At 31.7% G+C, this 27625-nt stretch overlaps 1 protein-coding gene across 1 annotated transcript in view; it reads right to left on the bottom strand.

Annotated features, from left to right (window-relative positions):
- Positions 1 to 2: 2 nt before the first annotated feature.
- LOC103310490 (coiled-coil domain-containing protein AGAP005037) overlaps positions 3 to 27625 on the bottom strand; it is a gene marked incomplete at its 3' end in the record, with an annotated part of 236940 nt that continues 209317 nt past the window's right edge. Inside the window, exons 12-25 of the mRNA XM_029489839.1 lie at positions 26936 to 27046; positions 23888 to 23988; positions 22516 to 22566; positions 22066 to 22113; positions 20499 to 20588; positions 18283 to 18345; positions 15238 to 15318; positions 14968 to 15121; positions 13591 to 13713; positions 10933 to 11040; positions 9770 to 9868; positions 9601 to 9684; positions 7402 to 7498; positions 3 to 644 (exon numbers count right to left, since the gene is read on the bottom strand). Of these exons, the coding sequence (XP_029345699.1) occupies positions 3 to 644; positions 7402 to 7498; positions 9601 to 9684; positions 9770 to 9868; positions 10933 to 11040; positions 13591 to 13713; positions 14968 to 15121; positions 15238 to 15318; positions 18283 to 18345; positions 20499 to 20588; positions 22066 to 22113; positions 22516 to 22566; positions 23888 to 23988; positions 26936 to 27046 (1852 nt within the window). The remainder of the gene's footprint in view (positions 645 to 7401; positions 7499 to 9600; positions 9685 to 9769; positions 9869 to 10932; positions 11041 to 13590; positions 13714 to 14967; positions 15122 to 15237; positions 15319 to 18282; positions 18346 to 20498; positions 20589 to 22065; positions 22114 to 22515; positions 22567 to 23887; positions 23989 to 26935; positions 27047 to 27625) is intronic.

The following is a 27625-nucleotide window of genomic DNA, read 5'->3' as shown; positions in this document are numbered from 1 at the left end:
CTGTCTGGTGATCGTCGCGACGGTGTCGGCGCGGCCGGCGACGGCGGCGGTTGCTGCGCGGCGGCCGCCGGCGGTTCGGGCATGGGCGGCTTGCCGCAACCGCTGAGCGCTACGGTGGTCAGCGACCCCTTCCGGCTTGGCGGGCTTCCACCGGCCGACGACGATGACATCGAGCCCCTGGGCGACGACGTGGGGGCTCCCACCGCGCTGCCCGCCGTGGTCGGCGACGCCACCGGTGACTTGGAACTGGTCCGCGGGGGCGGCGGTGGGGGCATACGCTTGTTCTGCAGGTCGGGCGTCCGTTCGGGCACGGGAGGCTTGCCCCCTGCCTCCGAAGACGTGCTGCTCAGACGTCGCAATACCGGTTTCGGGGCGACCGCGACCGCCGGACCGATGACCGGCACGGTGACCGCCGTCGCTTCTACCGCCCCCGCTGCTGCCGCCGTCGTCGGTTCCACCGCCACTGACTCCACTGACTCCGCCGTCGCCACTGACACCGCCGCCGGGATGGTCTGCAGTTCGTCTAGCAGAGTGTCGAGTGCGTTCTCCGCACCGGTTGGCTCGCGCTTTCCAGCACTACCGCTGCCGTCGTCTGTTCCTGTTCCGGTCTGCTCCACGACACTCCCCTGTCCAGCGACACTCCCCTGCGAAAACCACACAAAAAACACATTTTAATAACGCTCAGTTGACTGCAACGTACTTATGCATACGTAAAAATATTATGTTATTTGTTAAGAGGATGTCGGTGCAATATTTGTTTTGTCTCTCAGACCCACCCGCACGTTGTGGACAAAACAAGTTCAAAATTTTTTTGAATTATCTCTGGGTAAAAACAGCTATTAAACGTTTACCCAGAGCAAAATATTTTTGAGGGTTCGACATAATATTATGTCTTTTTTACATTTTATTTAATTGCGATTTTAAAAATTAAAATTTTTTTTTTTTGTAAATTTCAACGAATATTTTGATTGTTTTCAGACGATAATATTTGGACAAATCTTGTTTAACGCCATCAAAAATATTGTTCTCTACAATGTCTGCAATGGGTTATTCCACTCTCTAAGATTATTCGCAGAAACATAAGGGAAAATGTATGTTGTTTTCGCGAATTTATTCGGTTTGTCTATTAGTTGCGTGTGGGACAGAGAGAGAGTGAGTGAAAGAGAACATACATTGCGCTGACATCCTCTCAATATTATATAGACGGTAATAATTAAATACGATAATATAACATGACGACGTATATCAGGATCTCTGATATAGGTCGTTTCGTAAAGAGGACGCCGGCCGATCTATATATATTAACTATAGATCATTCGGTAACCGGCGGTTACCACCATACGGGTTAAGACTTCGGGTCCAATACGAAGATTAACGAAAACGGCACTTCCATGTAGGTATATTAATATATTTAGATCGTCTTGGCGTCTTCTTGACACGTCGTGTGGTGATCACGATGGTTATATATAGTTTTTTTTTTAAAATCTATATCCGACCGATTCGTCGTGGGAACCGCGAGTGACTGTCTTTCAATCGAAATAAAAAATAATTTCTCTCAGATCAACAATAAGGGTTTCGGCTGAGTTTTATTTTCTAAAACCGAACTGCGAACTCGCGTGAGCTTAGTGTGATCATATTATTATTATTCGAAGCCATTAAAACGATTGGACAAAAACGTTGAATGACTATCGTTCGGCGGCCTAAACGCGTGATAGTCGTCGATCTTCTATTCGAAAGACGATATGCTTAACGTTTTCACGCGAAAGAATTTTATAATAAATTATGTTTTTAATTTGATATCTCTCGGAGTGGTCCAGAAATAATATAACTATTCGAATTCTAATAAAAAGTGTGCGCTGCTAAAATGACATAAATCGTACCTAGTAAGTTATGTTAACAAACTTTTTGTTAGAATAATAATATTTATTCGAGTCTTTATAGGATAATGATTTTTCGCCCAAAAAAGAGTCGTAGACATCCGCGGTGGTTAGTGCTTTTGTTAAAAGTGGAGGATATCTCGTCTATGTTTAACAGTTTTTTTTTCTCTCCTCCACTATCTATAGGTTGAGTCTAGTAGGTAGAGCATATTGTTATTATTATGTTGCGAAATGCATTCGCTTACCGACTTAATTTCACTATAAATAGTTTACAGGCAGGTACAATAATGACGTTTTTATCGACCGAAGGAATTGTGTGAAAAATGTTGTCTGTGAGTTTTGTATAGCGATTAATATTATACTATATTATATTATTATAATTAGGCTGAAAAGAATATTTTAAAATTAAAAAAGTCGTATAGTTAATTGTTTTTTTTTTTATCGAAATAATTACTGCACAGTTCGATCGTTTATTGACGGTTGTCTTTGATTACCCACTTAATTTATTACTGTAAGAAAACTTTTTCACCGTTATATAGTATATTGATTTTATTTTCTAATCATTATCAGCGGAAGTTCGATGACGAATTATCAATTTCTTTTGAGCGCTCGAATTTCGTGATTTTCGTTATTTAGTGCATTATACAATTATTTGATGAAAAATGTAATCACATATAGGCAGGTTATACGATCTAAGATTATTCTCTCCGTCGACAGAAAACTAACCTATACGATCGATCGGTCCGTCGATAGAAACAAACAGATGAAAACATCATAAATAATAATATTATGTAGAGTCGCGGAATAGAAGACGAGCGACGTTTTTATTTTTTAAAGCTTTATTCAATTAAGTAAAATAATAGTGACGATAAACCATCATAATAACAGTTCGAGAACATCACAGGTATAATAATAATAATATTATAATTGGTACATTGTCTCTATTGTTGTAACAGAATATTATTATTCATCACGATAAATCGCATTAAATGGCGTAGGTATTATTATTTTATTGTGTCTGGACGGGCTAGTCTGCACGAGAAGAATATTTCTAAAACGACGTGTGAAAGAGATTTTTTTTCGTTTCCGTTTTGATTACGGGAAGTTATGCACATCGCAACGCGTCGGGTGTAAGCTTTAACTTATATATTTATTATGTACTAACAAAATTTCTTTCGCGTGTGCATAATTGATTTTAATTAAGGCCATGGAGGAAACGATTAATTTGAGCGAACGTGGAATATAATAGTAATATTATGCATTTTATTATTGGGTTTCTTATAATATGTTATAGGAGCACAACGACGGTTTAAAATATTATAAAAGGGCGGATACTTCGTTTGGCGCTCCGAAACGGCTGACGGCCAAAATAAAAATTCATCTTATGAGAAATTCATTTTTCCTGAAAATTTCGCGTGGGCCCCCCGGTTATTACCAAAACCTCCAAGTTTAGTACGGCACCCCGAGAGTGGGTCTATAGCGTATTTTGAAACCAGCAATTTGTTTATTTCGTCGACAAGCGCTAAATCGTATGGTTGAGATCGTACGCTTACCCATCATATATAACATTACGTGGACTTGACAGGAAATTACATTTTAAACGAAAACTATCATCGGAAGACTCCGAGCAGGTACCTCCTACCTATATAATATAATATTACATGATTAACCGGTAACAAGTTTATTCGCGGTAAGCACGTCTCGGCGCGGGTGCACGGAATTAAATTGTTTATTAACGCATAGAAGGGCTACATTGTATTAATGTTTTAATAGAAATCCGAGTCGGTACGAATAATAATAATAATCAACATTTTTGTTACGCGCTCGCAGTCGTGACGAGGTGGGTATAGGTCGTCTTCGTCATATTATCATTATACGCGAGCCCCATCACTTTTTCTCGAAACGATTGAAAGACAGCCATCACACCAAATCCTTATTAATATTATGTACCATATACAATATAATATGATATTGTGGTTAATTATTGTGCGCAAACATATTATTATCAATCTACGTCCAAGCTATATATATAATTTAAATATTAATTACGTCTGTGCAGTACAACATATAAGCATTATTATCAGCGTGTGTGCGGCGCAAGACCAGCTACGTGTAATGTGTCTAAAAAAATAATATTAATATTATGTTGAACGCTTGTAAAGCACTTTTCCGAACGGACGTCCATTCAATGGTGTTTTCGTTTTTGAACATCTTTCGGGGGATTTTTTTTTTTCATTTATCTCAAATAAAAAGGTCCAAAACGGCCTTAAGACCGTTGGTAATCCCAAATCATAAACCACGCTTTAGTAGGTATGCACCGTTAAATATTCGTCCGTCCGAGTGTTTTATATCGTCTAATATTTTATGATTATCTGGTGGATCGGTATGACGTCACGACCACCGAAGTACGCGCGAGCATGCAGCAGCCAACAGGTGTTACAATAATATATTATATTAATATATTAATGCGATATCTAATTTGATTCAATTCGCAGCAGAGTATAGGTAAGTATATTAAGCCAAACACGGATTGCAGTATAATATGAGTAGACTTGATTTAGACTTGGTCCCATAATTTAATAGAATCGAGATAATGTTTAAGTCGTACGCGTAAGTATACCGCCAATACGTGGCCAAATCTGGGGAGGGTAGGTCCAGGTCCTCCCCCCGAAATTTTTAAGAGTAGTACAAGAGTTTTACATTTTTACAAGTAAAAAAGACCTGCAGTATCCATATTAAGAACAATTTCACCGAATTTTTTTTTTCAGTTACGGCTTTGAGTGCCATTGATTTTGCGGGGGCAATGTTTGGATGAATCGATCGTGTCCTCGCGTCTATTAATGGGTTTCATTTGTGTATGAGTACAGTGACGTATTTACGATTTCCTTTTGGGAGTTGATATCAGACAAAAAAAATCGGTGCATCAGATGAACTCTCAGCAGCCTCCCCCGGGTTCTTTAATCGTTACGTTACATATTTTATGTATGAGGTGCACTTATATATAGGCTATGTTTTTACAAATATAAAAGATAGAAGGTTCGGGAAGGGGGTTGGGTAATATATCACCCAGATCACCCCTCAATCACCATAAATACGCCACTGTATATTACTCATATATAGGTATATAGTAATATTATTGTTAAGAAATAAAATATTATATTATAATACAATGGTCGATTAGTGATTTTGTTACCGTGATATTCTTCCTACGACGACGGTTAAAACGCTTCGGGTTAGTAATTTTTAATTTGGTTATTAGTGTATTGGGAAATTACATTGTACCATAATGTGGTAATAGAGAAAAAAAATAGTCCGGTATTTACCAAAGTCTATTTGATCTGAAACACGACGAGTTAATTTGCAATGGACGTCCGCGGCACACTATACATTACAATACTTGCTCACAATCTACATTATCTGTGCAGGTATTATTCACACACTATATTAAAAAGAACAAAAAAAAACACACGCAAACTAAATAATAAATACAAAAAATCAACAACAAACCAAATGACGTTTGTGTAGAACAAGTAAAAAAAAATTTGCAAATCAAGTGTAGTTGTATTAAGTCGAGAAAAAAAACAGGAAGTAATTTTATATAGGTGGTGTACAATACATAATAATAATAATAATATTAATAATAATAATAATAATAATAATAATATTTGTAATATAATATTATTATTGCGTAGGACCGACTTATACATTTGTTGTTGTTGTGTTTAATTAAAAGCACTACAGTTAAACAAGATATTAGAAAAAAAAAACAATATATTTACAAAAAAAAAAAACATTTCCAATGTGAAATTAACTTCTCTTTGTACGATAGTTAAAACGATATCAATAATAATAATAATAATAATAATAATAATATGTCGTACGGTGTGAGGGTGATAAAAAAGATTAAAAAGATTTTCAAAAAAAAAAAATAAAGACGAACAATATTATATATTGTGTGGTTTCTTCGCGGGCAATTCGTAATTAATGTGTGTCTGTGTCGTCTGTGCGAGCGAGACAAAGGTAAAAACAAAAACTATAAACTGTGATGGAAGAAAAATTAAAAAATAAAAATAAAAATCGTTGTACGACGATCAGCTGGCATATCAGTGTACGTATAATAAAAATGTCGTCTAAAAAAATCCATGCAAACAAGTCATCGGATAGGTATTATTATAATATATATATTATTATCTAGGTATGAGAATAAAAAAATATTCTTTGCGGGTGCCAAGATATTATATTATTGTAACAATAATATAACATTATATATAAAAAAAAATAGAGGATGGGGTTGAAACAATATAACATAATATATATGTCGGCACATAATAGATTAGAAAATATATAGAAAAGTAAAACCACAATAATATAATAACAATGAAAATATATTGTCATACTGAACCGTTTACCTGAACCACGGTCATGTATTGCAATATAAAAAAAATCTAACGAGTGGAGCATGCACCGTCAGTTTAAATACGAGCTAAAAACAAAATAAAACCAAAACATTTAACGGAGATAATAGTAATAATACGTTGATGAATAAAAAATGGGATAATAATAATAATAATAAATGAACGAAACAATAAAATATATAATAATATGATAAAAACGTGAAATCAATAAATATATATATAAAGTATAATAAAAGTCGGATGAACATGAAAATGAGTCAAGCAGATGAAAGTAAAAAAGTATTACATCAATTCATAAGCATAAAAATACAACGATTCGAAGATTTTTGGACTTGTATAAAACAATGAAATAACAAAAAATTTACTCGTGGCTAGTAATCGCATCCTTGAAGTTTGCACTCCAACGCCAACCAAACTGGTAGCCGATTTAAAACACAAAAAATAAAAAACAAAAATTAATTTCTATAAAGCTTTTTTTCGGGGTTGTTTTTTTTAAAGTAATTATTTAAAAATTCTATTGATAAAACATGTCCCGCGATATAATATATAATTATATATAAAATATAATAGTCATTTACGATAATGCATATATTGCGTAAGTATGTATGTATATATATATATATATATTATAATATAGTATAATAATAATAATTACGTTACGAAAATGTAAAATGCAAAATAAACGTTAAAACACATTGGAAATGCATTATAATAATAATAATAATAATAATAATAATAATAATAATAATATAATATATAATATGTTTAGTTATACACACGTTAGTAAAATAAAATATATTAACTAAGTTTTCGTAAAAAGCAAGTTTAACTAAAACAATAAATTATTGAATAATAATAATAATAATAAAAAAAAAAAAAAAAAGAACAAAGCTATATATGTTTCTGTAAAACTCCGCAAGTCCGGCAAAACTTGCGGGTTGAAAATACGAATATGAAAACTATATAATAATATATTATTATTGTATGACAAGAGGACCCTCCTCGACAGAACGAGATAATAATGTCGTTATTGTTTTTTTTTTTTTGCAGCCTAATCAGAGAAAAATCGAAAAATAAATTCGACACTTGTCGTGTCACCGATGTAATACCTTGGCGGACGATGTAGGCGTGATCGGCGGAGTGTTGTCTTCGTTGGTGGGCGACAGTCTGGCGTCGGGCAGACGTTGTTCCTGAACGGAAGCGAGCCTGAAAAACATAACATTTGTATACCACGTCGGTTAGAATTATTATTAATACAGTATAGACGAAAAGCGTACGTAGGTTGTAATATTATGTAAAACTTTTTCTCAACAAATTGTCAAATTGTTTTAAATGGCGTGATTTTTAGTACTAGTATTTTTAGACTAGTATTGTCTACACAGCTACAGAATCTCGCGTAAAGTAAAAATAATCTGTGAAGCGGTCACTGACGTAAAAAAATCCGTATAAGACATCTACTTGATACCATAAAGGGATAGCTGTTTTATATGATATCGAGATATAAAGATATAACACAATATTATTGTGTGTACATTGTGTGCGCAGTGTAGCTCATCCCCATTTTTCTTCAATAACGAAATTATCCAAATTCTGATTTTTAGAATTTTAAAATATACTTAAACACTACGTTTTCAAATTAATTTTTCGTACACCTTAGGAGTGTCTTGTAGCGATACAAACTTCTGTTTTTTAAATGAGAACCTACCTAAAATTGTTGACTGTAAATTATTTAGTGGTCATTTTTTTGAAAAATGTTGATGTACCCAATTCAAAATTCGGACGAGTAGTTCCTCAATAATTATTAAAATGCTTATTCTAAGGATACTAATCTTAGAAATCATATTAACAAAAATATAAAATATAGTCATAATATAGATCGATGTACCAAATATTGCTTATTGCGGATCTATTATTTATTATACTTGGACCATTTTAACAAATTATTAATGTCGATAAATTAATATTAATCTCCAACATTTTAAAATCTTCGAAACTCATTATCATAGACCTATTATTCTTAGTATACAAAGTTAAATTACTCAAAAACTACTAACTGAATTTTAATTCTGATACGTCAACATTTTCAAAAAAAATATCCTCTAAATAGTTTACAGTAAAAAGGGGTTTCTCATTTGGAAAAAAAAGCTTGTATCGCCTCTCTTGAAGAGGAACAAAAAATCTCAATATTTTGAAAATATATGATTTTTAAGTACTTATATTTAATGATTCAAAAATATAGATTTTGAATAACTGAAGAAAAAAGGGACGAGCATGTTCGGTAAATCACTCTGTATATCAATGTGATGGTTGATTAAAAAAAACTCAGTGTAAATCGAAAAATTTAAAATCTTGTTATAATGCATTCGGATTTTACCGTTGAATCTACGTGCGCAGGAATTTTGAGAAAAAAATTGAATTTTCCACGATAATATTACCGATTTGTAAGTAGACGGCCTAATTTTCATTAAAATTCAACCGTATGCATAATGTGATGTTTTGCACACTCAGTTGCAATATACAAATATAACAAACAAATAAATACTAATAATAATTATCCTGAAAAATGTCCATCGTCAATAATATTATAATTAACGTGTTTACATTAGGTATAAATGTATGTATAATAATAGTAATATTGTTTTATACATACTAAGAGGATGGTACAGGTGCTTTTGTTGTATCTGACTTACTACAAACACAAACGTCAAACGTACGACATTGCAAATTTTCGTTCACTAATTGTTTCAATGGTGTGCTGTTATATTAGGGTGAATTGATCTATTACACAATTTTTTTTAGCGAAGGCACGTTATCTGTGCTCAAATGTTGGATTTGATTCGATATTTTAATGTTCCACCGAGATATTACCAGCGTTAATTGTGATATTATTCACATGCCCGCATATCTCGCTCGAAAATTAAAATGTCGAAAAAATCGCCCGCAGCTTGAGCACAGATAATGTTCTTACCCAAAAGTTTGATAATAGGTCAATAATTCACAGCACACCATTGAAACCGGTGAAAGAAAATTTGCCGTGTCGTACGCGTGTAAGACGGAGACAACAAATGTGTGGGTGGCGTCCACTTATAGTATGTAAAACAATATTATTATTATAACAATGTAAGCACGGTTATAACACAATTGACGATGGACGTTTTTTAGGATAATAATTATTACAGTATTTATTTATTAAAAGAAGACGTGTTCAATATACGTAGGTATTATTATATTATGATGTAGGTACAACAACTTTACGATATGCATTGTATAATGCATTACCGTATATTATTATTACGACAATGATTTACCTCTTGAGTGTTACAAGCGTTCCGGTTAATTTTTTACACCGTTTGAGGGCGCTTTCTAGACGATCGGGCTCTTCTTTGAGAAACCTATATACATATTATACACAGGAGAAGACGAAAACTTGCATTATTACATTAGGTACACATTATAAATATTGAATCAGTCAATTACTTTTCCTCGGTAACCGCTCTGTCCATTTCCTTCGTCAATACCGTACGAATCGACTCTTGTAAACTCGGGAACCTCAATTTCAATTCGGCAACCGTTTTACTATACAAGAACGTATAAATAAGAAAACCAAGATAAATTATAAATGATAATAAATTGTATATTATACGGGGTGATCGATTCAACGCGAGACGCTCGCGTTATTACGGAAAACACTATCGACTTCGAAAATATTTCTCTTACATACTATATTAAGCGTATTGTTAGGTACGAAACAACATTTTTGGAAAAAATATATTTTAATATTCATCGTTTTTCAAGTTTTTACTTTTCTGAATTACAACGTACATTATTAATTTCACATTACTAAGCAGAATATCATTCGGAGTATTTCGATCTAAAATAATCATATTTTGCGCAATAGTTGTTCATTGGTTATAGACTATAAGTATTTAAAATTTATTAGATGAGCGGGATAGTCTTGTGGATCAACTCTAGTTGTACCACACCACTCCTTTCATAAAAACCTTAAATAAACTATTATTGATTTGTATACATCGAACTACTCTGAAAAAAAATTCTGCTTTAGAATAAGGAATTTAAAATGCACGTTGTCATTGAAAAAAGTAAAAAATTTCAAATATGTACCTACCTATAGTATAAATATAGTTAAAAATTTACTTTTTTTGGAATAATGTTGTTTTTTAATGACTATTGGAATTATGCGAAAAAAATATTTTCAAAAATGCACTAATTTTTTTTCGAAACGACGAGTGTCTTGCGATATATGGATCACCCGGTATGTTAATATATTTCATATACTTATCGCGTATCGAGTAATGTACATATAGTGTGCAGATCTATACTTAATATAGTAGAAAATTGACGTTCAGGCGAAATTGCGTCGAAAAGCAATTTGCCCGTATGTGCAGGGGGAGGGGCGAAAATGAGGAAAAATGAATTAGTGTTCGCATTAGGTTTCCATAATAATATGTTGCGAACGGGATTCGCCTACGGGTTGGGTGCTGGCCGCGTGGGCGAGGTGGTGATTTTGGTGGGGGGGGGGGTCGGAGGGTGGAGTAAAACGCGACGTCGTAATGATTTTGGCTTGGATATACGAAATACTATCGTGTCGGCCGTGATATACATTTCGGATAATATTGTACCTGGATTTGCTGAGCACAAGCGCCATGTTTTCCACGTCCGACATGTTTACCCTGGACTTCTTGTTAATGACGTTTCCCCGTAGTTCTTCCACCGTGCTCTCCAGCTCCCTGCGCCAACACACGCGGAAAAATAAACAAGGTCCATTAAAGGAAAATTCGGCGGCCAAAAACGATACATTCCGAACACGTATTCGATCGATCGCCGAATTATAGACTTATTATAAACACACACACACAAAATATACAGTACCGCGTGAATCCGCTATTTATTATTGGCGGCGAGAACTGTTATATAATAATAATAATTTTTGTTTTTATTATTATACACGGCTTGGGTAATAAATATTTAAGTACACCTATACGTTATATGAGGTAACAGCTAAGCCATTTGAGATAAATATAGGATCGTCGTAATAACGTAATTTAAAATAATATACAGAGTGATTGCGACTGTACATGCTCATCCCCATTCCTTCATTTAATGACGAATTTATTCCGATTGTTATTTTAGAATTTTTTTAAATACACTAAATGACCAAATTTTTAAATTCTTGAGATTTTTGTAGATATTACTCAAGGAGCGTGGCGACACAAACTTTTGTTTTTCAAATGAGAGTCCTCTTTTTTACTGTTAATTGTTTGGTAGATGATCTTAAAAAAATTATGTACGATGTACCTCATAATTCAAAATTTGAAATACATAACTCAAAAATTAATCATTTGAATTTTGATTTTGATGGGGTAAACATTTCCATGAAAATTATTCGCTAAATAATTCAGTGTGCAAATGGGGGTTGTTATTTGAAAAACAGAAGTTTGTACCTCCGCGGGACACCCCACTTAATAGTGGTACAACAAATCTCGAGGATTTGGAAACACGGTCTTTAAGTAGGCATATTAAAAAAAATTTCAAAAATTAGAATTTTAACAACTGCATTGTACATGAAGAAAAAGCTGGGGTGAGAATGTTTAATGAATCACCCTGTATATATAATATATATGTATCGTAAAGATAAAAAATCACGAAAAACGACTTTAGAATTATTATAGATACTATAAGGTACCTATTTAAATGTTGTTAAAATACACAAATCTTTCTGCCACATATATACCGCGGTATAAACCGATCGTAGTCGCGCAGTATACCGCGGAGCGATTCTTTATTCATCGCCAGAGAAGATACCGGTGAGGTTATCATCATTATAACTTATCAAAGTTTAAGAATATGGAGGAATCGATTGATGTGCGAAAAAAGAGTCACATTATACAATGTACAATGGGCTGCACGCAAGTCTAACCATACGTATTGTTGGTATGATAATATTCGGGATTTCCGGCTAAGAAACAACGATATTTAGGTACTTCCGCGTGAACTGAGTGCGCATAGTTAAGTCATTATTGTATATAATTTTATATTTTTACTTTGTGTGTATGTGTAAAATTACTAAAATTATTTTCGCCAACAACTGTTAACGGGAGATTTTCGGACGATATATTATTATTATAACATCGCGACTGTAACGAGTCGCCGCTGTGTGAAAAAAAATTGCGTTATCGTACGAATCGTTAACTGTTGTTTGTTATATTTATTTATCTACGACGCTCGTCGTATTATAATGTATAACAGCATACGGAGTGATCCATTTAACGCAACACTCATCAGGTAAGTATATACTTCAGAAAACTCACTAACGTTTTAGAAAATGTTTCGTTTACATAATTTTGAAGCACAAATATTATTTGGAGTATTTCAACCTATAAACATCAAATTTTAGGACAGTAGATTATTACTTATCAGTTATCAGTTATAAGTATTTAATGTTTTTAAATACTTGTAAGTTATAACTCATAAAATACTGTTGCAAAATTTGAATCTTGCATAATATCTAAGTACTCGAATTAATATTCTGCTTTGGAATGAGGAATTAAAAGTGTTGTCATATGACAGTTTTAAAATAACGATTACGATAAATAAGTAAAAAAGTTCTAAGTTTTAAAATTGTGTAATAAAAATATTTTCAAAAACGTTAGTAATTTGTTGAAATAATAAATGCGTCTTACGTTAAATGTATCATTCGGTATAATATACCATATGCAGGCCTATAAAGGTAATTCACCAAGCACGCTCACCCCCTTTTTCTTAAATAATAGATTTATTTAAAATCTGATTTTTGGAATTTTTATATATACTTAAAGATTTTCTAATTCTTGAGATTTTTGTACTACTTAAGAAGTGTCTTGTGGAGACAAATTTCGGTTTTTCAATTGAAAACCCCTATTATTAACTATAAATTATTCAGTGAATAATTTTACTGTAAAGTGTAAAGTGTAAATCATTCAGTGGGTTATTTTTCTTAAAAATTTCAGGACTCTTTAATTAGTTTAAAAAAAAATAAGTATTTGAAAAATTTGTCTGAGTATGATATTTATAAAAAGTCCAAAATTCATAATTTGAATAAATTCATTAACGGAAGAAAAAATTGGAGGTGAGAATGCTTTATATGTCGAGTAATCACCCTGTATATGAATATAATAATAATAATAACTATATATTAACGAGATTATATTATTATTTATTATGTATAAAATGTGTGTGCGATTTTCGTCAAACGTTCATATTGTTATTATTATCGTCGTTATATTATCATTGTCACTTACGTCAAGTCCGTTTCCAGCCTGATAATCTCCTGTTTGTATATGTCCTCTTCCCGGTCCACGTGTGCCCTTTCTTTCGATCCGGATTCGCTCCACGCCTGGTCGGCGCCGGAAGCGATCAACGTTCTAGATAATAATAATATAATATACAACATAACTACGTTATATCCAGCACGATCGAACATTACGACGTACCTAGGTACATTATAATATACCTATATGTATACCTATATAATATTATATGTTGGCGCACGCGGCGGCTGACAAAAATCTTCACGAGTTCGCTAATCGTTCGCCGTTACATTATATATTAGTATATAATACACGCGTCTATTTTAAATTGTAGGTACCTGCCTAATATATTATTATTATGAACGCGATTAAACCCGCGAGTATTTCGTGACCGTTTAGACATTTTTTTTTCCGCCGAAAAACATTATTTTCACAAACGGACGTTATGATTTAACATCATATCATATAACATGATGATAAATAGAAAAAAAAATAAATAATAAATTGCCGAATTCGATACAGCAATAATATTATAATGCAACAAGTGCGCGCGTGCAACGGGCGTCAGCATCGCGATATCGTTTTAGACAACAATAATATTATGTTGTAAAGTATACACTGCACGACCGAGACTGCTCGAAATCGCCATGTAACGTTTTCGAAAGATAGCTAATCCGTCTATGCAGCTCGGGGATAATAATATATGGTTTTCCGTTCGAGTATGCGTGTTTATAATATAATACATTTGGATGATCCATTTAACAACTCGTTTTTGAAAATATATTTTTTAACACGATTTTAAGTCGTTAAAAACAACGCATAAACGCAGAAAAAAAGTTAAATTTAGATATTTCGCTCTTTTTTTCTTTTCACTTTTTTGAAACGCCTTTTTAATTCCTTATTCGAAGAGCAGAAAATGTTCGTATTATTTCGAACAAGTAGCTGCTGATGAGCTATCCCGAGTATTTAAAGTTATTATAGGTACTGCTCGTCCAACATTTAATTTTTATTAACCGAAATATTCTCGGATTAATATTATATTCTGTTTCGGAATATGAAATTAAAAATATGTGTTTTCGTCCAAAAGAGTAATAAACTTAGATAGAATAGTATAAAAATATAATTTTTTTCTCAAAAACGTTGTTTTGTGACGACTTTCTGCAATAATTGTGTAAAAAAAAATGTTATCAAAAACGTTAGTGTTTTATGAAATGACCACTATCGTCTTACACCAAACGGATCACCCCGCGCTATACTGCGGTGTTGGAATTTTTAATATTTACTCAGACAATTTTGTAATTATTTAATTTCGGATATTCGCGTGTAGATCATAAATTATAATGTTAATTAATATTGCGTGAAATGTACCTTATTTTTATGAACGTGTCTTTGATGGTTTCGCGAATGGAGTGGGCCTGTGCCTGAGACATTCTCCTCAGGTTTCGGGCTTCTTGCCGCAAGTCTTTTGCCTTTTTCTGCAGAACTCTCAGTTGGTTGTACATTTCCGGCGTCAGCTGTAGATCTGAAACCATCGAACGACAACAACAGTAATATTATTCATCGTTCACGCGCTTACGCTTTTTGTCGAATATCGCTAATACATAATATTAAATAAATTATCAACTAATATGGACTTACCGCTGTACAAGTGTCTGTCGTCGTATTGCCCGGGTATGGCGGATGGCTTGGGCGGAGGATGAGGCTTAAATCTGTCTTTTTCTAAAATCAATCACAACGTGTAATTAGAAAAAAAACCGGTAGGTAGACGAATTGGGACGCAATAATATGGAATTGCGCGGTGATGAGAATATAAAATTTAATAATATGATAAATACACGTTATATTGGTTTTCTAAAACGAGAACCTCGCTGGCGATGCCGTCAAAACAACGACGACTAAATAGTACCTACGGGTAAACATACATACAAATAAGATGAAGCGTTTTCACAAAACATTTCACAGCAGCGTCGGTCGATGTATAAATGACGACGTAAAAAATGTTTATTTATGTCTGTTGCTTTGTTAAGAAATAAAATTTAATACTATTTAAAATATGCGTCAACATATATATACATCACATCCATGGCAATTCGGGCGTTCCAAAATCGAATCAAGTCACTCGAAAATCCGAAACGAAGAGCACAACTAATGAGATTTTGGGAGAGACAAATGGATTTCAGTTTTTTTAGAGTTTGGCGGAGATCAGATCAAAAGGGTTCTGTTCAAACTATTATATTTCGTTGAAAAATACGAATCGACAAACAGGACACGGATATATAGGTACATTTTCTGTACTTTAAATACGTATTTTAGAAACGAGGTAGAAACGTAACGTTATTATTAAGTACCTACTACATTTTACATTACATTTTAATGCATTTTTAAGAACACACAGTTTACAGCGCTTTAATACAAATAACAACGATTTAAGTGATTGCAGTTTTATTTTTTCATTCGAAGAAATACTAAAAGACGAAGACGTATTTCATTTTTTATATAAAAAAAACCCCACAAACCAATAGCAACATGAAAAATATATTTTATTGTTTGAAAGATATTGTCATTGTTCTTGCGGGCAGGTAAGATTTCTCCAGCATATTATTTTTTATGTTCATGAAATCCATTACTTATAAACGTCTAAGTTTGTTGTTTACTTTCGTAAGTGTTTTCATTACTGCAGCAATCGTATTTTCCGTACGACCATAGAAAATATTCGGAAATCACACAATCATTTTTTTTTGAACTATTTATGAAATAAAATACCTACCTATACGCTATGGCCCCTAGTAATATAGAAACACATAATTTATAATATTATTATATACGTCATAATACATTATGTATGACCTATGAATGTTATTATTGAAATATTTAACAGTGAATTCGTAATGAGTTATTTCAACATGCGATATGACATTATATTAGAACAGCAACCAGAAGAATACAAATTAGGAAATCATAAATTATTTTGTCCACCATAATCGTAGGTAGGGGCAGAGGGCGAAAATGTGCATTGGCAGCACAATAGCAAACGCTGCCTTGGCATTTATAAAAAAAAAATGTATTTAAGAGTCGACTGTATTTTAGAGAATATTTTAGCAAGAAATTGGTTCTACAGCATGCTTATAAATATGCATCACAACATAGCTTAATGTTTCCTCGAGTATCGCGAAACATGCGATCGAAATTTACTATTAAAACGATAGAAATATCGGTGAGTGTTGTTCAATCTGCAGGTTCAGAGGAGTTTTAGATTTATAGTGAACTAAAATTATCATTGTGAATTTTGATCAGAGAACAAAGTAGTAATAAGTCGATTAAAAATACTATAACATTTCTAGAAAGACGCTACACGAAGATGAAAATAAAATTGTATTTCTAGTGCTAATAAAACAAAACATCATAAGCATATTGTGAAAAAATGTGGAAAAATATTACAACAATAATGTAAAAGTCTCAAAATTAAAAATCGTCTATCCGTGTGTTGTAGTCAAAGTAATTGTGTTGCCGTTTTTAGCTATAATATTATTGATGTTTGCTAGAAAAAAATAATAGGACAATACTTGCTGATCTAAAGTGTTACTAGTAAATATAATGAAAAACATATTAAGGACACTCACAGAAAGTAAAATATTTTTGTATCATAATAATATAACCCATTTTTGTTAATTTGTTTCTGTTATGTGTTTTAATTAGTATAAATCCTTGTATATAACATCTGTATAATACCTAAACATAACTCGATGTTTTCTTATAAACCAATTGATTTATTTCGTGTGAAAATCAGATTTCAATGTGATATCAATTGAGTATAGAGTTGAAAAAGCGTTTCGGGTAAACTTTTATTTATAGACAATAGGAAATGGGACACGAATTGCAGATATCGTGCACTACACTTGAAGCCGGGAAGTCTGTGCGATAGAGACCTACGGACTAAATACGAGCTAATCTATTGGTCATAAAGAAATGGACTTATAACGACACACAAGAGTCTACACTCAAATAAGACGAAAAGATCGTATAATATTGTATAGTGGTCAGAGAAACTACGTTTTCTATAAAAATGAAAAACTACAAAAGTACGATAGGTACAGAATAATATCGTGTGTAAGCCTCGGAGGACGGGTTTCTATATATTTGAAAGCAATTTGATAGGCGCATTGTTGAAATTGAAATATTACAACGATTAACGAATTTCATGGAAATTAAACCGCGGGGAATTATTTAAAAACTATTTATTTTTTTTACAACCGTGTTCGAGAATAATAATAAAAAAAAACAACTGGCATTGAATGAAAATCGTTAAGCTTTTGTACTCGAAAAAGTGCCTACCGAAATAAAAGCACGCACAATAATAGACATAATATATTATTATGAAATCAAAATATAAATTGCGCGCGTGGTCTGTACATATCGTTTTATTCAGAAATCCCCATAAAGAGCGGCGAATTTTCCGAGGCGACGAGCCTAAATGATATTATGATAAATTGTGCAAGTTATAATAATTTCAGACAACTATTATGTGTGTGTGTGTGTGTGAAGTGTGAATAATTCGAAGTATGTATGCGCAGTAGGTATAATATGTGTGCAGCAAAGCGCAGTGAACGAAATGTCCGGTTAATCGATTTTCATCTCCCGTGACATGTGAATAAATGTGTAATTTTTTTTTTTTTTAATGTTTACCTTGAGACGCTGTTCTAGGTAATGTAGACGATTTAATTGCCGGTTTCGCAGGTTTCGTGTCCGCTATAAGGTAAGCAACGGAATACAACAACAATAACACAAAACAATAATAATATATTATATATAGTCCACACTGTGCTTTCGTTATTATTTAATGATTATAATAATAGTAAGTACTGTTATTATTACGAATATAAAAAAAAAATAATCCTAAATATAATTAGCTAATATATATATATATATATATATATATGTATATGTTACCGGCAATGCGATTGACTTGGTTTTTTTTGTAATAATTATTTGTGCGATATTCTTGTGGAATTTTATAAACTTTAGTATAATTAATGGAAAGGGGCTAAACAATTTGATATTTCAAGTTAAAACGTATGAGATGTATTTTGAACATAAAATAGAAACAATAAATTGTTTCGTAAAACATTCTAGTCGATCGTGAATAATATATGTTAAGAATAAGAGGAATATTTTAATAGGTATAATTAACAATTACGAATTGTACGAAAATACAATTAGGTACCACCGAAATTAGAGCTCTTGTTCGTACTTTTTATGTAAGCAACTATCACTGTCGTGCTTCCACCGCGACGTTCGTTAAATAATGTAAAATCAACACTCAACCGTCACACGCATACACATAAACAATTAATAACAATGAAATAGGAGTGATTTATATTAATTATTATTACAGCTTGCCGATGAAATTGAATTCCAAAAATGTATCGCGGGCGTCTGGTCGGCTATATATTTCTTTTTTATATACAATAATCTAATTTCACGGTCGTCAGTGACAAAAATGTATTTTGATTTTTACAATAAAAAAATAATATCATATTTTAATAATAAAGTGTCGACTACAATTAGAATTCTACAAGTCATATCACTCTGCCAACCATGACGTTATCACTTGTCGCAGTAGGTACATCCCGAAGTAAAAATAATAATTGTCTAGTCGTATTATTATTAGGTATTCTGATTGTCCGCCAAATAACATGACGGTCGGAAATATAATTTAAACGGCCTGAACGAATTCACCTGATTTCCAAGTCTCGATTTAATTAGTAATTTTTCCCCTATTATTATTATTACATCTCCGGTCGTTTCGTCTATATTATATACCTCTTATACAGCTGTCGATGAAAGTGCATCAATATGCAGTACCGGAGGATTGATCGTTTTATTTCTATTACATAGCTTATTAACGTGTACATGACTTGGCTTACGTTCGTCATCATTCATCATTAACATACACCTACCTACCTAATAAAATATTAAATTCCTCGCGAACGTGATCAATTTATTATTATATTAATAATTATAGTATACACAAAAATTACGAACACGCATCACTATTGAACATATTATTATAATACCAGATAGACATTCATATTATTGCCGGTAACATATTATATTATATAAATTATTAAAATTTATATTATAATAATATTATATACATATTTGTGTATATATATATAATACGTGTGTGTTTGTGTGTGTGTGCGGTATATGTACACGAGTATTCGTCTCTCTAATACGTTTGTCAGAAATAATTTTTATACTTAAGCATATACAGGATGTAACAGATAGAACTGACTTTTGGAATAAGTTTTGTTCTAATCAATATTTAAAATTTTTTGTTTTTATATATATAACTTTATTCACTTGCGCTACACTATAATATTATACAAAAAAATTTTATTTTTTTTTTAACATTGAAAATAAAAAATTTAAAATTTGATTTACATTTTTTTGAATATATTTAAAATAGCAAATTTGTGAATCTGATTGTAAGAACAATTTTGATACTAAAAACATTTATCTAAGTCAAGTGGTTTATTTTTTAAAATATCACTATTTTTTTGATTAAATAAATTTATAACGTAATAACTTTTTCAAAATATTTTTTTTGGGAATTTGCTGACATGAGTATATTTCTTAAATTATTTACTAATCATATAATTTTAACAATTTTTGTCATACGTTTAAGTAGCATCATTTCGTTTTTCCGTCGAGTCTATCTGTTACACCTCGTATATATACAGGGTGATTTACAAAGATATCTGACACTAGTCAAATGTGATTTCAGTGTAAGACCATCAGGTATACACCCTGTATATTTGTATGCAATGTCTTCGCGAAGGGAAACGGCGGTCTTGTACCGTCGTTTGATCGACGAAAAATCTAAATTATTGACCTACCTGAACTCTGTGGCGAATGTTGTTTCGGCGAGTTCATGTCCGGTGGCTCGTCGCTGAACGATACAGATTTCTCAAACGAAACCGATTTGTCTGCAACGTTAATATAGTACATCCAACGTGTTAATCGTTAAATACAAAGTCGATCGCGATAAGGTTAAATACAATAATAATAATAGTCATAACCAGGGCTGTGAATTTAACGCACTAAAAACCCTTAAAAAAATGCAACATAATATGCACTTAAAATGCAATAAATGCAATTTAAAATTCACTTAAAACATGGTATTTAATTACATTTTAATATTTATATTGATATTTTAGGATATTATAGTACATTACATTTTACATAATGTGTTTATTTAATAAAATTAAATATTAAAACTATTAATGAACCGACTTAATCTGGAAATTCGTGACTGATATACGATAAGTCACAAATAACTTATCTAGTTATCTAGCAATTGCCTTATTTTATCGACGTTTTTTAAACATGTAAACTGACGGAAATTGATTAAAAATACCAGAAAATGAACTAAAAAAGGAAATATGACCTAAAAGTGCAAAAAAACGTCATAAAAAATAAAAACGTCAAAAAATGCAAAATAAAAGTTTCATAAATGTATTTGTAGGTATATAATTCAAATTATGTACTTACAAAGCTACGTTTTACAAGCACCAAAAAAAAATGCACTTTCCTACAAATTCACAGCCCTAGTCTTAATCATAATAACAATATTAAAACAATTTTTCGTTATAAAACTGTAAACTATATAAAATAATAATATGTCAATAAGCGCAGCAAAAATATTATATCACATAAGTCATAATATAAAGATTATCATTACGTCATCGCAAATTTGGCCAAAGCAATTAATATTATATTATATATCACTTTATGCGCGAACTCTCAGCTCTAACTGCAATATGTCATTAAATATAATAATATATAGCGTATTCGTTTATTTCTTAGAAGCACTAAACTTTTGATGGTTAAGAGACACGACGGTGGGTCGTCAAGTATCTCCTACTGAAATTCAAAAAGAAAAAAAAAACTATAATATAAGTTTATCAAGTCGTTCAAATAATAATATTATATAACGCACAAGCAGCTCTTAAAATATAGTTCGACCTAAAAGTATATACTAATAATTCAGTTTGCAGTTATTTGTGCCAAACAAGAAAACCTCGGGAAGCCGTAAAATATTACCTTACCTTTTGAGTGCTGCACGTCGTATATATTCAACGCGCGAGATTCGAATTGAATTAGTAAATGGATGCGGGATAGGTATAAGAGGTGATAAAATATTTACACGAAACCCAAGACATTCGATAGGGTGGAAAGCAAATACAATATATAATACAAACCAGCCGAAAGGCTGTCAATAAGCAGATAGTAACGATTTCAAAACAAAATACGAATAGAGTAGGTATAGTAGTAAATACAAACAAAAAACAGTGTACTAAAAAAATATACATAGGTAAGGTACATACTTTATGCATTAGCGTTAAGTAATATTATAATATCATACGTATAATATAAGAATGAAAATAATTGTGTATAGCTAACCTCGTCCGAGTTTGGGAGGTTTAGTGTCAGACCGCTTGTATGGTTCCTCTACAAAGCATATATATCATACTCGGATAAGAATATATTCTAAATATTATCGGTTATAACTTATAAACAGTGTGTACAATAGATAGCATAAACATTTACACGGAGGCGATGTCTGTTGGGCATCGTTCATACAGGTATGGGAAGAATTAATGATTTTTTATTGCATGTGTTAATTTTTTTAGAGATTAAAGAAAAAAACGAGTTACAATATATTATAATAGTGTAGGTAGGTATATAGGTACAACAAGAATAATATTATTACAATAGGAGGGTGGGGGCTTTGATCCAATAGAAGCCGTTGGAGAATCTATATGTATGTTATATTACGGGATACCACTACCGCGGTGTTAGAGAACTGCAATAAAAATCTTATATAAAAGGGTTGGAAAATAGACAACGTACCTGCTAGAGACGTGGTGCTTCCGCCGGAGACTTTATCGAACTCATCACTAGCTGAATCGTAATAATGAAAAAAAAGATAAGTGTTAGAAAACGGGTATTTTAAAACGTCAAAAACCAAGCAAAATCGTGTCAACACGGTCAAATTAAATATGTGAGAATAAGGTTTAGGTGTATAGTACCTACATAATAATATAATATTTTGACTGCAGACAGATATTAGTAGGTAATAAATGTTTAATAATATTTTATAAAGATGCGATATGAAACAGATGATATATGAACAGGTTTGGGGTAATAGTAGCAATATGGATATAATATAATGTGAGTGCGGATGTATTAATCGCATAATATAATATATATATTATTATATACAGTGTGATTCACCGAGCAAGCTCATGCCCTTTATATTTTACCCTTTAATTCGTATTAAAATTCTGATTTTTCAAATTTTCGAGTAACTTGTAATGATTATAATATTTTTAAATACACTTTGGGTTTTTACACGGTTTAAAGATTGTCATTGTATGAATAAAATATTCGTGTACGAGTAGAGCGATAAAAGCTTCTTAAAAACCACACTTTTTACTGTAAATTAGAGTTATCAGGTGATTTTTCTTATAAAATGTTGACGCATCTAAATCAAAACTAGAACTTGTAGTTTCTCATTGTTGTTAAACTTTATGTACTAAATGTCTAAATATAACTATATATAACATTTAGTCAAGACATTAATAAAATAATATATTAATTGGGTAATATAATTTTAAAATATCATCATAGCCCCATATATTATCTTCTATATGTCTTAGTAGTTTTTATAGTTTAATAACTCAGAAACTATACTATGCCTAGTTATAATATTTTGATTTATATCCATCAACATATTTTTCCAAAAATCACCTGCTCAACAGCTCACAAGGTGGCTCTCATTTGAAAAAGAAGTGTGTATGGCAACAGAATAACACTCCTGATGAAAAAATGTTGATATTTGAAAATATTGTCTTTAGGCGTACACTTAAGTCGCAAAAAAATAGAACTTGAATGCAAATTTATTCTCAAAGGAATAAATTTGGCATGTGCACGCTTTGTGAATTACCGTGTACATGGGTGAAGTGTGTGTACGTATACATGGGGTATAATATAATATGTGTATACGACTTTTAGAGTGGGTGCTTCAATGCCTACATGAAAATAGTTATCTATAGAAAAATGAAATATGAATAGAAAAAAACAAAATGATAAATTTAAAAAGTTCAGCTAATTGCCGAAAACAAAATATTAATAAAAACTATATAGGGCGTTAAAATAATCGGTTTATATACTTTTTATACAATATTGATTCATTGCAGGTATGTAAAAATCAGATATTTACCATTTCTGAACGGTGCTGCTACGACCGGTGCGTGCGTCAAAGCTTTCTGAACTAAACCCGTTAGATTAGCGATCTGTCTCTCCATGTTTTCCACTCGTATCCTGCAAAATAATTAACATCCGATGTATTATTGAACACGATTTTTTTTGGTTATATTTCCAGTCGTGCATAACAGTAAATTATAACAGTAAATAATAATGATAATATTTACGATAGTAATAATAATAATAATAATAATAATAATAATAATAATAAAACAAAATAATTGACTAAAGAAAAAATAATTGTTTGAAACATGCATAATATGGCTGATATACTATGTGTATATAGTTAGAATTGTAATTGCAGGGATATGTGTACCACTATAGGTTGCAAGATCAATAATAGCTGCCCCATCAAATATTTAAAAACATTTTTCAGGAACCCCTTGAAAATATTTAAATAATTTATTTATAATGGGTACCTCTACTATATAATGATATGTTATAATTGGTAATGGACAAAAAAAAGAATTAAAAAAAATTCTACTTATCCGTGAATAACACAATATCTGTATAAAAAGAGTATTTTTTGGACTTTGTACATAGTCGATTATAATAAATAATAATGGCCAATAAATAAAAAACATAGTATTTTATAAAATATTAAAATACTCTACATGATATATTATTGTAATATTAGGCGTGTAGATGAATTATAGATCGTATCAAGTCCTTTAAATAAACGAGTTTGTAAAATACTTGTTTTAAATCTTATGACATAAATTGCGGTACCTTTTTTTATAAGTAGGTACTTATAGTCTCTGTGGTGTTTGACGAGTAAATTTTCGATTAACGCTACCTACTTGTATTCTATGCTATATTAAATTGATTAGGTTATATAGGTACCGTTATTCGAATCGAACTGAAATATATAATTGACATCCTTAATGTTGTTGTACCTATACAGTTTTTGGCGTACCACCAAACGGAATTTGAGAATTTTAAAATATACCAACAATAATATATTATATAGGAAACGAAAACAGTTCACTTGACGAGGAATTTCAGCGAAGAAATAATATATTCTTCCCGTTATCAGTGTGTGTTGTAGTAGTTTAGCATATTATTATAAACGTAATAATACCACCGATGTGATTGTTTTAGTTCCGGGCGACTTATTTATTAAAATGTTATTCATATACAGGGTACAACAGACAAATGAAATAACTTTAGCGCTAAACAATATTTAAACTTATTTCTTTTAAACATAATTCATAGATACAAGTACAACCTGTTTTTGATGGTTAAAACATTTATTTAAGCCAAGTAGTTTATTTTTTGAAATATTATCAATGTTTTTTCGGAGCAGCTAAATTAATTTGAAACTTAGTATACGTTGTAACTTTTTTCAAAATATTATTTTTGGGAATTTCCTGACATAAGTATATTTCTTAAATTACTTAGTTTTCATATAATTTTCATAATTTTTGTCATATTATGTTTAACTAGCATACATTTTGTTTTTTTATTCCTTGTATATACGCAGAGTGCAACAGAAAGAACTGACAGATGTATAATTACCTTTGTAAGCACTTAATAATTTTTTTTACGATTTAATCATTGTAATCATTATAAGGATCATGCATTAAAAAAAAAAATCAATAAATATTGATAACAAAAGTTATTATACATATTATTGTTATACCTATAGCTGGGCATAGATCAAACGTGTCAATTATTTTCGTTACAGCCTGTACCTACATACCTCGGAACCACTAATTAATGTGCAAAAATAAATTAATACAATATACCTACTATTGTTGTGTACAATATAAAGGGCGAATATTATAGGAAGCGTACTATATAAGATACAACACACCTTATTATTATTTCTAGTTGAGCACTACGTTTTTATTTTACTGAGAATTCATTTCGCTCGTCTGGTAAGGTAGTATTTTTATAATAACAAATATTGGTGTATGCTAATTATTTGGCCAGTTGGTCGACTAATTGCACCCAGAGGAGACCTATGTATAGCTATGGCTCCGAAAGACGTCTATTGCAGACAGTGGGACGGCATAGCGTCTGATAATATCTATACGATATGTTTATATTATTATACTTGGCCAGTTCTTATATACACACACCATTATACTAATAAAGTAGTATCGGACACTACGGTCTTATACAACAATAATAATAACAACGATAAAAAGAGTATTATATTGTATTATTATGTTTAGAGTTTGATAAAATAATAAAACAATGGAGAAAAACACACAAACCAGTCCATGTACAATGTAACCAAACTACGAAATAATTAAATGTAAATAAATAAAAACGCACACATTTATATAATATTTAACTGCAAGGAAAAAAAACCAAACGAAAACAACAATACACGCGATTAACCGTGAGAAAAACGATTAATGTTCTAACCGACTACTGATGCGAAGTACAAAACGTTTTATCAAATGTGAATACAACACTATGCAATATTATATTATCATTAATAATTAAGGGCTGTGGATTAAATGCATTAGAAAAAATGCACTTAAAATGTCAAAAAAAAAAAAATCGCAATGTAAACATTTTTTTAAATGCATTAAAATCTCAAAGAATTTCGTATAAACTGCACTGGAATTATAATTTCACAAATATAAAAATCTATCGAGTGTAAAATATTTTTTTAATTAAATATAATATAGATAAGTGGGGCGTTCAGAACGTGTAAAGACGAACATTAAAAAATAATATTCGTAAAATGTGTGAAAAAAGTTTTAATTGACGAAAATTATAAAAAAAATATTGAAGGCCGTAATAAAAAAATAAAAACAACCTGAAAAGGCAAAAAAAAAACGTAATAAATTAAAAATGTAAAAAATGCTAAAAACAACAAAAGAATAGTTTCAAAATTGAATTCATTATGATACCTAATTGAAACTTTCTGTTGAGAACCTATACCACGGTTCACGATGTGCTGAAAATAATGCATTTTTATACGGACCCACAACCCTAATTATTATGATAATATATATGCATTGTTGTTGTGTTGTTGTTGTTGTACCTTGTGGCGTCGTAGGGGACGGTCGGCGGGTTGCCGTACGTCGGTCTTTTGGATATCGACGACGGTTTCGCAGCGTACATGGTAAACGGGTCTTCCATGAGCTCGTTGTCGCTGAACAGAGGATAAAAAATCGACGGCGGCGGAGGAGGAAGAGAGGATAAAAGCGCACACAACAAAATACGGCAGTGTTAGTATATTATGATATAACGTCATAATCAAAATAATTATTATTTGTTCAATAGCGTTTAATGGTATAATATAATAATTAAAATATATTATTGTTATGTAGCTATCTGTGCATATAATATACGGGTGGTCTGCGGTTTATTAATTTTACTCTTATCGAAACACACGATATTAACACCAATTAAAATCGATGTTGCGCATGCGTGTACGGAGAGATGTTGACTAAATTGCAAGCGGTAAGTGGTATAATATGGGCACACGTCTGCGGTTCGATTTTCGTCGTAGGCTTAAAAATATTTTTAAAAAAAATTCCGCGTTCAAGAAGAATACAATATAAGAAAATACATAACATAATAATATATTAATACATAATATCCAAACACCTGATGATCGCGCCGTCACACCGCGATTGTGGGTTAAACACGCTATAAGACATAGGTACCTAGCTGCGGCTGTATATACGCGGTATACCGGTAACTCGATTTTTCCGTTTTAGGTATGAAC

This window comes from Acyrthosiphon pisum, chromosome A2, assembly GCF_005508785.2.
Source record: "Acyrthosiphon pisum isolate AL4f chromosome A2, pea_aphid_22Mar2018_4r6ur, whole genome shotgun sequence".
In the NCBI taxonomy this organism is placed as follows: Eukaryota; Metazoa; Arthropoda; class Insecta; order Hemiptera; family Aphididae; genus Acyrthosiphon; species Acyrthosiphon pisum.
The sequence above is the reverse complement of the archived record's forward strand: the minus strand, read 5'-3'. Positions and strand labels throughout refer to the sequence as shown.